At 43.1% G+C, this 12,440-nt stretch overlaps 1 protein-coding gene across 1 annotated transcript; it reads right to left on the reverse strand.

Annotated features, from left to right (window-relative positions):
- Window positions 1-1,279: 1,279 nt before the first annotated feature.
- Window positions 1,280-11,507, reverse strand: LOC117402094 (microfibril-associated glycoprotein 4-like). Its single transcript, XM_034002966.3, has 5 exons — window positions 11,366-11,507; window positions 8,159-8,347; window positions 6,989-7,085; window positions 3,917-4,099; window positions 1,280-1,910 (listed from the first exon to the last, which is right to left on the reverse strand). The coding sequence occupies exons 1-5, from the start codon at window positions 11,369-11,371 to the stop codon at window positions 1,642-1,644; spliced, it is 744 nt and encodes a 247-aa protein (XP_033858857.2). The 5' UTR covers window positions 11,372-11,507; the 3' UTR covers window positions 1,280-1,641.
- Between the last annotated feature and the right edge of the window lie 933 nt (window positions 11,508-12,440).

Genomic DNA, 12,440 nt, shown 5'->3' on the forward strand with positions numbered 1-12,440 from the left:
TAATAAATAATAATAATAATAATAATAATAATAATAATAATAATAATAATAATAATAATAGTTCCCTAATTTCCTCTCATAGCTAAATTTCTGTTTACTAGTAGGGCATTTTTTATTATTATTATTATTATTATTTATTTCTTAGCAGACGCACTTATCCAGGGCGACTTACAATTGTTACAAGATATCACATTATTTTATTTTTTTTACATACAATTACCCATTTATACAGTTGTTTTTTTAATGTTGCACTCTCAGGTATTAAATACATCTGAATGCCCCTAAGGTAGGGATTAAGAAGTCCCCTGCCCTTTGTCTATCCTGGAAGGCATGCAATGCATTGATTCTGTGTTATTTTAATGTTTTGAAACTGTACAGACCTGTGCAGAATTTGTAACCTGTACAGACCTGTGCAGAATTAGGGCAGCAGTGTGGAGTAGTGGTTAGGGCTCTGGACTCTTGACCGGAGGGTCGTGGGTTCAGTCCCCAGTGGGGGACACTGCTGCTGTACCCTTGAGCAAGGTACTTTACCTAGATTGCTCCAGTAAAAGCCCAACTGTATAAATGGGGAATTCTATGTAAAATTAATGTGATATCTGTATAATGTATAATGTGATATCTTGTAACAATTGTAAGTCGCCCTGGATAAGGGCGTCTGCTAAGAAATAAATAATAATAATAATAATAACCTGTGGGAAGACGTGGGCAAACTGGCCTATTTCATGGGGCAAGGGGGCCCTCTGCTGGCAATGTAGGGTACTACAATGTCAATATCAAATTTCATTTAGAATAACAATTTCAGTCTTAGGAGAACCTAAAAATCACAGTTTGCAGAAAAACTAATTCAGTGGATATTAAAATGTATCCTCATTGTTCTTCTTATTGTTGTTGTTGTTGTTGCTGTTATAATAATAATAATAATAATAATAATAATAATAATAATAATAATAATAATCATCATCATCATCATCATCATCATCATCATCAGCTCGGGAGGTGGGAGTGTTTGTAACACTGGATGGTCTAAGATTACTGCTGATTGGGGTCTGTGAAGTCACATGATCGAGCCCCTGCTGTGCAAGGCTGCAGAGCTGACCAGCATTCTGATGGCCTTCTGGAATGAGGAAATCAAAGACGCCAAAGCAGCCCACAGCCAGCAGTGAATGTATCTGAAACACATCATTTCAGAGGGGTTGGGGGATGGCCAGGGGACATCACGTGACCCCCTCTTAAAATTAAAATAAATATCACAATTACCTGAATGCATGTCATAGATTTAATTCTGTACTGACAATAGAAAGTTTTTTTTTTTTTTTTTTATAAGCTTCACAATATATAGAATAGGTATATAGAGAAACCAATACATGTCAATGTCAGTCTGTCTCAGTCTAGCCCTTATAAAAGTTTACCATGGTGATCTTGTAGTGCAGTTTCCCCCCATGCTTTTCCTATGGTTATACAATGCATTTACCATAGCTTACCATGGTTTGCCATGTTTTTTAAATTGCTTCACCATATCTCTCTGTGCTTCTTTACAATGCCTACCAATGCTTCCCTGTCCTTTCACTGTGCTTTATCACTCGCTGCTGTGCTTTTACTGTGGTAAACTTTCACAAGGGGTGGGTCAGGTACCCATGGGAGCTACTCTTTGAGGGGCTTCTTCTTCAGCACCCGTATTTTCATTTCCGCCCCCTTGAGGGAGTAGTCAAGCCCCCTCCAGGTTACCCAGTGGATCCCCTTGCCGTGCAGGGTGCTGTTCCCTTGGTAGTAGACCCCGTTGAGGTTGGCACTGTGGCAGTCGTGGTACCAGAACGCCCCGCGGAACTCCATGGCGCAGTTAAAGCCGGCGCCATCCTGGTCTCGATCGAAGGTGCTGAACTTGCGGCCGCTGTGACTGCTCAAGGAATCCCCTGCAGGAGAAACAGAGACCAGCGTGAACATGCTGAGAAATTTATTAAGATTCCTGCTCCTATTAAAGACATCGAACATGCAGCTCTGTAAAACAATTGGTTGTTGACAGTTTTGTAACGTTACTGATATCTTCTTGTCTTTTTCACATAGTTCAATTTCCCTATCGCATTTCTATTGACAGTCTATTATATAAATGAAATACTAATAAACCTGATGAGCCTGTACCGATAAGCCATAGCTTATAAGCCTCTGTGTTTTGTATCAAACCATATGTTTCGGTAGGGCGTCTCCAGAACACCGTGTTATATTATAATATATTACAAAAAGGTACCAGATCTTAGAATTAAGATAGCATTTTGTTTCTAACCCTAATGTACTGTCCTTCATTTACTGCTTGTGGGTTTCATGTCTTATTGTTGGTGTCGGGAGCTGCGTGCTGACCTTTACCTCGTCGTGTTTAAACATAATCTTCAGGTTTGAACAATACCAGCGGCGGGGCGACTACTCTGATACACAGGAACGACAAGCGGTAGTTTTTTGCCGTTTTGGATTGTGAAAAAATAGTACTTTTGTTAGACGTTGCAATCTAGAATATATCAGGGTTTTTTTTATGAATATCCTATGTAGCTCGTTGAGGCCATCTAAAAAAAATTAAAAACCGTTTGTTATGTTAAGATCACGAGATCGTTTCTCTTGTGATGTCGAGAAAAGTCTTGCGCTATCTCGTGACCACGAAATCATTTATCTCTGGATCTCGAGAAGACGGAAGTCGTTACTTCCGTTTTCCAATGATACATAAATGATGTCAGGAAAGCAGAAGTCATCACTTCCGTCTTCTCGAGATCCAGAGATAAATGATCTCGTGGTCACGAGATAGCGCAATACTTTTCTCGACATCACAAGAGAAATGATCTAACGAAGATTTATTTTTTTTCGATAGCCTAAACGAGCCGCTGTATATGTATTTAGATTTCTTCTTTGCAACATTTTATTATTATTATTATTATTATTATTATTATTATTATTATTATTATTATTATTATTATTATTATTATTATTCATTTGCAAACTGTATGTATACTGGTAGTCGCCTGTACCGGCTCTGGGATCCAGTGTGATCCGGCACACATGAATCCCCGCTTAGGCACACTCCTTTCCCATGTTTATTTTCCTGGTCTGGGATCACTAAACTTGCAAAGGTTTTCAGGAATAAATGAAATTATTATTTTGAGATTACACTTTTATTTCAAATAAACATCTCAGAGTATAATCGCCACTAAACACTGTGTGCTGTACAAGCGCCTTCTTACCCACTGTGTGTGCACGTTTCTTTTGTCAATGTTTAAATTCCAGAAATAATATTTCAATTCCAGAAACATGTCAGGAAAGCTTTTAAACAGCAAGAAAAAATGAAACTAAAATAACAAAGCAATCAGCACTGCAGGTGCCCGCTGTGACTGTGCCACATGTGCATCAGCACTGCAGGTGCCCGCTGTGACTGTGCCACATGTGCATCAGCACTGCAGGTGCCCGCTGTGACTGTGCCACATGTGCATCAGCACTGCAGGTGCGCTCTGTGACTGTGCCACATGTGCATCAGCACTGCAGGTGCCCGCTGTGACTGTGCCACATGTGCATCAGCACTGCAGGTGCGCGCTGTGACTGTGCCACATGTGCATCAGCACTGCAGGTGCCCGCTGTGACTGTGCCACATGTGCATCAGCACTGCAGGTGCCCGCTGTGACTGTGCCACATGTGCATCAGCACTGCAGGTGCCCGCTGTGACTGTGCCACATGTGCATCAGCACTGCAGGTGCCCGCTGTGACTGTGCCACATGTGCATCAGCACTGCAGGTGCGCTCTGTGACTGTACCACATGTGCATCAGCACTGCAGGTGCCCGCTGTGACTGTGCCACATGTGCATCAGCACTGCAGGTGCCTGCTGTGACTGTGCCACTGTCCACAGTGCTATGACTTTCTTTTATTTCATTCAGGTGCACCCACCAGCTCCCCCATTTCCAAACCCGTACACAGACAGCGTGTAGCCGTCTGTCTCCCCGCTGATGGCGTACGCAGACAGGGCGAAGGAGGAGTAGAAGGCGTAGGCTCTCTTTCCCTCGAAGTCCTGCAGATCCACCCTCAGTTGGTAGTCTCGGTTCATAGTCAGGAGGTGGATGTTCTGCAGGCCTGCCAACAGGTGGGAGGAGGTGTGTTAATACAGCAGTGTGCACAGTTTACAACACCCCATTGCTTCTGATGCTTTCATTTGTAGAGCATGTGAAATCAAACCACTCAAACTGAAAATTGTAAAAATAGGCAAATTAGTGATTGTCTAATTTAACTGATGACTTAATAGGCCACACATGCAATTAATTTAAAATAGTAAGAGAAAATTAACACAGTCACAAATGGTAAAATGCATGATACTTTTCAGAAGTTGTTTAAGATGCCTAATTAAAGCACAAAGTGATCTAACATTTTCACACACGAGTGCCTGTTGTTTCTGCATCACTGATTACTGACTGAAAATTAAATTCTCACACCCTGAGGTTTTCATCTAGGTTGGTATATAAAATATATAAATGACAAATCTTGTGGTGTTCTAATAAATTTGCACACTAGAAACAATATTGGAAGAGACAGACCAAGATCCCTGCAAAACAAATTCAGAGAGCTAGGAAAGAAATTAAAAGACAAGACCAAAACTGTGGTGTTTTCAGGGATACTGCCGGCACCTTGCAAAGGACCATATGGACAGCTGGAAATACAAAATCAAAATGCATGGCTGAAATCGTGGTGCACACAGGAAGGCTTCACCTTTCTTGAACATTGGAGCACATTCTACAACAAGGACTATCTATATAGGCGGGATGGATTGCACTTAAACAGAAAAGGAACCAATCTACTCAGAGAAAGGATCCTTGAGGAGGTCCAGAAGCATTTAAACTAGAAAGGAAGGGGGGAGAAAACAAAAAAAACAGAAGGGAGACCACATCAAAATAAGGGCAATAACTCGGGTAAGCCAGCTATTAAATGTATTTATCTAAATGCTAGAAGTCTCAAAACCAAAATGTTAGTACTTGAAGCTACTGCACTAACAAGTAACTACGATGTGATAGGTGTTACAGAAACTTGGTTATCAGAGAGTGATGGAGACGAATATAATATTAGTGGGTATACACTGTATAGGAAAGACAGGCAGGACAGAAGAGGCGGAGGGGTAGCGCTATACATAAGAAATAGTCTTGAAGCCCAGGTGTTAAATCTGGAAGAAAAAAAAAACACAGAATCAATATGGGTCAGAATAATGTTCAAAAATTCAAAGGGCATAATAATAGGGGCATGCTATAGACCGCCAAATTCTATAGTACGAACTGTTATAAAATGACATTAGAAAAGTGTGTAGCAAAGGAGAAGCCATAATAATGGGGGATTTCAACTTCCCCCATTTAAATGGGAAAACCTGGTGGGGAGCAAGACAGCCGATATTGAAATGGTAGAAATGATAAATAACTGCTTCCTAACACAATTTGTCAAGGCACTGACTAGAGGGGAGGCATGCCTTGATTTAGTGTTTTCCAGTAACAAAGACATAATAACTAAAACAGAGGTCAGAGAACCATTGGCAAACTCAGATCACAACATGGTCTCATTTGAAGTGCTTTTTAACCCCCCAAAAGTAACGACTAAAGCTAAGGTTTACAATTTTAGAAAAGCAAACTATGAAGGAATGAAACAGAGACTAACAGAAGTAGACTGGAGTAAGACAGGGGTTGTACCGACAGACTGGAAAATTGCAAACGTAATACCGATCCACAAAAAGGGAAACAAAACCGAACCAGGTAACTACAGACCAATAAGCCTGACTTATGTAAACTTATGGAAACTATAATAAGATCCAAAATGGAAAATTACCTATATGGTAACAGTATCCTGTGAGACAGTCAGCATGGTTTTAGGAAAGGGAGATCGTGTCTAAATAACATGCTTGATTTTTTGAGGATGCAACATCGACAATGGATAATTGAAAAGCATATAACATGGTTTATTTAGATTTCCAGAAAGCTTTTGACAAAGTCCTGCATAAAAAATTAATTCTCAAACTGAATGCAGTAGGAATTCAAGGAAATGCATGCACATGGATTAGGGAGTGGTTAACATGTAGAAAACAAAAAGTACTGATTAGAGGAGAAACCTCAAAATGGAGCGAGGTAACCAGTGGAGTACCACAGGGTATTAGGTCCTCTGCTATTCCTAATCTACATTAATAACTTAGATTCTGGTATAGTAAGCAAACTTGTTAAATTTGCAGACGACACAAAAATAGGAGGAGTGGCAAACACCATTGCAGCTGAAAGGTCAAAATGCTTGGATATATTGTGAAAAGTGTTGAATTTAAATCAAGGGAAGTAATGTTAAAACTTTACAATGCATTAGTAAGACCGCATCTAGAATATTGTGTTCAGTTCTGGTCACCTCGTTACAAAAAGGATATTGCTGCTCTAGAAAGAGTGCAAAGAAGAGCGACCAGAATTATCCCGGGTTTAAAAGGCATGTCGTATGCAGACAGGCTAAAAGAATTAAATCTATTCAGTCTTGAACAAAGACGACTACGCGGTGATCTGATTCAACCATTCAAAATCCTAAAAGGTATAGACAATGTCGACCCAGGGGACTTTTTTGACCTGAAAAAAGAAACAAGGACCAGGGGTCACAAACAGAGATTAGATAAAGGGGCATTCAGAACAGAAAATAGGAGGCACTTTTTTTACACAGAGAATTGTGGGAGTCTGGAACCAACTCCCCAGTAATGTTGTTGAAGCTGACACCCTGGGATCCTTCAAGAAGCTGCTTGATGAGATTCTGGGATCAATAAGCTACTAACAACCAAACGAGCAAGATGGGCTGAATGGCCTCCTCTCGTTAGTAAACTTTCTTATGTTCTTATACAGTTCAAATGTTTAATTAGAAGTTGACCACTTTCAGTGGGTATTTCAGCCCACTTCTCCATTCCTGTCCATGGTGGTAAATAAACTAACACAGTGATTTTCCGATCTCGCCTCCAGAATCTCCTACCTAGCCAGTATTCCCCAGTCGCGTTCCCGAATCCCAGCTTGTAATCGTTCCAGCCTCGGTAGAAATTCACAGACCCGTCCTGCCTCCTCTGGAAAACCTGGAGGGCATTACCAAGGTGTTAGAAACACTTTTAATGAAACCAAGCAAACAGCTTGATGTCATTAAACTGCATCAAATAGTTGCACTCAGCAATGCACTCAGTTACAGCTTCACTGGTTTTGTGCTCATATCACACGTTCAACAACACAACATCGATATGCTGCTGCATTCAGCTGCACCAGCTCTGCAAACCTCAACTGGGATACTTCATAGAGCCATACTGTGGAGCTTAAAGAGCCATGTATACACCCGGGGATCCTTCAAGAAGCTGCTTGATGAGATTCTGGGATCAATAAGCTACTAACAACCAAACGAGCAAGATGTGCCGAATGGCCTCCTCTCGTTTGTAAACGTTCTTATGTTTAAAACTTTTTGAAGGTTTAACAAGTGAGGCTTTTTTGCATACCATCATTCTTGCAAGACTATCACACTGAAGTCTTCGTTGTTAAAAGTTTGTTCTTTCACTTCAACTAGAGTGAATGTCTTTTCTCCTGCTGCCACACTACGACCTCACTTCCTGTGGTGGCAGGAGAAAGGAGATACACTCTAGTCAAAGAGCAATATAAGATGCGTTTGCTAGGTGAGGGAATGGTCAAAGAGCAATATAAGATGCGTTTGCTAGGTGAGGGAATGGTCAAAGAGCAATTTAAAATGAGTTTGCTAGGTGAGGGAATGGTCAAAGAGTAATATAAGATGAGTTTGCTAGGTGAGGGAATGGTCAAAGAGCAATATAAGATGAGTTTGCTAGGTGAGGGAATGGTCAAAGAGCAATATAAGATGAGTTTGCTTGGTAAGGGAATGGTCAAAGAGCAATATAAAATGAGTTTGCTAGGTGAGGGAATGGTCAAAGAGCAATATAAAATGAGTTTGCTAGGTGAGGGAATGGTCAAAGAGCAATATAAAATGAGTTTGCTAGGTGAGGGAATGGTCAAAGAGCAATATAAGATGAGTTTGCTAGGTGAGGAAATGGTCAAAGAGCAATATAAGATGTATTTGCTTGGTAAGGGAATGGTTTGGTCCAACTTTGCCGATCATGTTTTGCCACATGTATCCGATGGTTTGATGACTCACCGTCCACACTCCCCCATCGGTGTACATATCGCAGTACACGTAGAGGGGGAAGCCGGGCCCCCCCGCTGGGTAGATCTTGTAGACTCCGCTGTAGAAATTCCCTGCCGTGTAGACATCCTCACAGTCCAGGGGGAAGGAGGACAAGCACCAGCCTGCCAGGCAGCACCAGAGAATCACAAACAGACAGCCCTGCCAATCAGAAGCACACAGAGGGGCGGTACATTCAAAGGCTCTGTGATTCACTCCTGTGTTTTTGAAGGAGAAATTTGTGAGCGCTTTACTTTGCGTGGTATTTAGTTGACATGCAGTTACTAGCTGATTGAAGTACCACCATTAGGCTGCCACTGCAGTTTTGCCCTTGTATTCCATATGTTGGGCATATTTACAATACCTTAGCGACTATGGTGTTCTTTTAGTTGTTGTAACTTTACTAGATTGCTGCACTTCAATGTCAGGTTCATTAAGAAAGCAGCATCTCTTATTTGCTCATTTACAAAAAACGTAAATAATACCTTAAATTTAAAAGATTAGTCTGTGCATTGTCAGAGGCTGGAGAGGGGTATTGCTGCAGAACGAAGGCTCCCACAGCGTAGCTCTCGCAGGGTAGCTCACACACGTTAGTGCTGCGTGCGCAACTCGTAACAGACATCATCATTATATGTTACAGCCCGATCACATGAGAAGGGTGATGAATTTTCGTACTAAAACTGAGTTTATTTCGTAACAGTAACCTAACTCTAAACCTAAGGTTTGTGGGGTATTGGCCGTGGATCGCCAATTAATTGTCACAGGGTAATCACAGTGTTCTCCCCCTCCCATACCTTGTTTATGGTCACATGGTATTTCATTCACTTTCTCTTATTGTATTATTACTTGTACTGTAACACTTGAAATGTATTTGCTTACGATTGTAAGTCGCCCTGGATAAGGTAGTGGTGTTGAGGGTGAATGAAGCACAATGTAAATTACGAGTTGCGCACACAGCACTACCCTGTGTGAGCTACCCTGCGAGAGCTACCCTGTGTGAGCTACCCTGTGTGAGCTACCCTGTGTGAGTTCACACAGGTGAGCTCATACAGCGTAGCTAACACAGCGTAGCTCACACAGGGGAGCTCACACAAGGAAGCTCACACAGGGGAGCTCACACAGCGTAGCTCACACAGGGGAGCTCACACAGCGTAGCTCACACAGGGTAGCTCACACAGGGGAGCTCACACAGCGTAGCTCACACAGGGTAGCTCACACAGGGGAGCTCACACAAGGAAGCTCACACAGGGGAGTTCACACAGGGGAGCTCACACAGGGAGCTCACACAGCGTAGTTCACACGGGAGCTCACACAGGGAAGCTCACACAGCGTAGCTCACACAGCGTAGCTCACACAGCGTAGCTCACACAGGGTAGCTCACACAGGGGAGCTCACACAGGGGAGCTCACACAGGGGAGCTCACACAGGGAGCTCACACAGCGTAGTTCACACGGGAGCTCACACAGGGAAGCTCACACAGCGTAGCTCACACAGGGGAGCTCACACAGGGGAGCTCACACAGGGGAGCTCACACAGGGGAGCTCACACAGGGAGCTCACACAGCGTAGCTCACACAGGGTAGCTCACACAGGGAGCTCACACAGGGTAGCTCACACAGGGTAGCTCACACAGGGGAGCTCACACAGCGTAGCTCACACAGGGGAGCTCACACAGCGGAACTCACACAGGGGAGCTCACACAGCGTAGCTCACACAGCGTAGCTCACACAGGGGAGCTCACACAGCGTAGCTCACACAGGGGAGCTCACACAGGGGAGCTCACACAGGGGAGCTCACACAGCGTAGCTCACACAGGGGAGCTCACACAGCGTAGCTCACACAGGGGAGCTCACACAGGGGAGCTCACACAGGGGAGCTCACACAGCGTAGCTCACACAGGGGAGCTCACACAGCGTAGCTCACATAGGGGAGCTCACACAGGGGAGCTCACACAGGGGAGCTCACACAGGGGAACTCACACAGGGGAGCTCACACAGCGTAGCTCACACAGGGTAGCTCACACAGGGGAGCTCACACAGGGGAGCTCACACTGGGAAGCTCACACAGGGGAGCTCACACAGCGTAGCTCACACAGGGAGCTCACACTGGGAAGCTCACACAGGGGAGCTCACACAGCGTAGCTCACACAGGGGAGCTCACACAGCGTAGTTCACACAGCGTAGCTCACACAGGGGAGCTCACACAGGGGAGCTCACACAGGGTAGCTCACACAGCGTAGCTCACACAGCGTAGCTCACACAGGGGAGCTCACACAGCGTAGCTCACACAGGGAAGCTCACACAGCGTAGCTCACACAGCGTAGCTCACACAGGGGAGCTCACACAGGGAGCTCACACAGCGTAGCTCACACAGCGTAGCTCACACAGGGGAGCTCACACAGCGTAGCTCACACAGCGTAGTTCACACAGGGGAGCTCACACAGCGTAGCTCACACTGGGAAGCTCACACAGGGAGCTCACACAGGGGAGCTCACACAGCGTAGCTCACACAGCTCGTAATTTACATTGTGTATCATTCACCCTTAACACCACTACCATGTGGCCATAAACAGGGTATGGGAGGGGGAGAACACTGAACATAGTGATTGCCATGTGAGAATTAATTGGCGATCCACGGCCAATACCCCACAAACCTTAGGTTATTGTTATGAAATAAAGTTAGTACCTAAATTCATCACCCTTATCATGTGATCGGGCTGTAACATATAACGATGACATCTATTATGCGTTGCGCACGCAGCACTACCTGTGTGAGCCTTCGTTCTGTAGCAATACCCCTCTCTGGCTCTCTGAAAATATACTGAGTGTTTCTAGCAACAGAACGAACATAGGAAAAATAAATTTAAAAAACTACTTGTCCGACATGCAAAGTATACCGGCAAAACTTGTTGTCCCTCACACAAATTTTGTTGCCCGGTGTGTCGGGCATACGAATTGAACACCCCTGCTGATGCATAGTATAACCATGGGAAATCCGTGCAAAATTACTGTGTGAACTTTTACAAGGGGACTGAAGGGGTTATAGGACCCCTATAGATTACTTGTTGGTTTGCATATTAAACCCATTATAAAGGACCAGCCGCTGTTCTGTAATAAGAAAGTCCTCAACCTACAACATGTCATTGGTATGAGCAGCGTGTTTTCAAGACAGATTCTCCTACCTTCATGGTCTCGCTGGTTCAGTGGTGAGGATTTGAAGAGATCGTCTTGCTGGTTCAGTGGTGAGGATTTGCAGAGATGTTCTTCAGTTCAGGGAGGGTGTGCGTGATCACTGCTTTTATATTAAACCCCCAATCAGTCCAGACTTTGTTTAAACTAGATAAGCACGGGTTTCGAGGCATCTGTTAATGACAGGTGAAGGGAGCAGGTGACGCTCCTGCAGGTGAAAGATTACAGCAGCCTTGGGTTCTGCGGACGGATGATTTTGTGCTTCAAAGCAAAAACAGAAGCATACAACTCATACAAATTCCTTATTTATCTCCAGTTTCTGAAAAAAATATGTTTTTGTATTGCTCTTATAAATAAAATAGCAAAAAATAAGTAAATGAATATAAGAAAAAGAAAAAAAAACCGCTCTAGTAGTATAGGAAAGAGAACTCCACTCAACACTGCAGAGTGCTCTAGTAGTATAGGAAAGAGAACTCCTCTCAACACTGCAGAGTGCTCTAGTAGTATAGGAAAGAGAACTCCACTCAACACTGCAGAGTGCTCTAGTAGTATAGGAAAGAGAACTCCTCTCAACACTGGAATCTTGAGTGGACAAGAAATAACACTGTCTTTCGATTTATTTATTTATTTATTTAAATACATTAAAATATGTTGTAGTGCGTTTTCACTTGGTGGGTTTTGTTTATTGGTTTAACCAATAATAATCACAACAATAAATAAAAAGCACATGTAGACCCGGGGCCGACTAACAAGCTGTCTGGGATGGTATTGCATTTCATATTTTATGTTTTCATGTTTTCAATATCTCCAAATAGATATTGAAATTCAAGGAGGGATGGTGAAGCCAGGCTGTACAATTCCACAGAAAACAATGTTTTATTTATGAAGGGCAAATGATTATCTTTTATACGTCTAGACTAATTCATATCTCATTTGTTGGTGTCAGTTTTGTATATTCCCCCATAGTTTATAGCTTACTGCACAGCACATTCTACTCTATGAAGAATAGCGCAATTTGTTAAAATTGCTCAAAAATAACTTGTCATATAACCTCTCGACAGTAGGAGA

This window comes from Acipenser ruthenus, chromosome 34, assembly GCF_902713425.1.
Source record: "Acipenser ruthenus chromosome 34, fAciRut3.2 maternal haplotype, whole genome shotgun sequence".
Lineage (NCBI taxonomy): Eukaryota > Metazoa > Chordata > Actinopteri > Acipenseriformes > Acipenseridae > Acipenser > Acipenser ruthenus.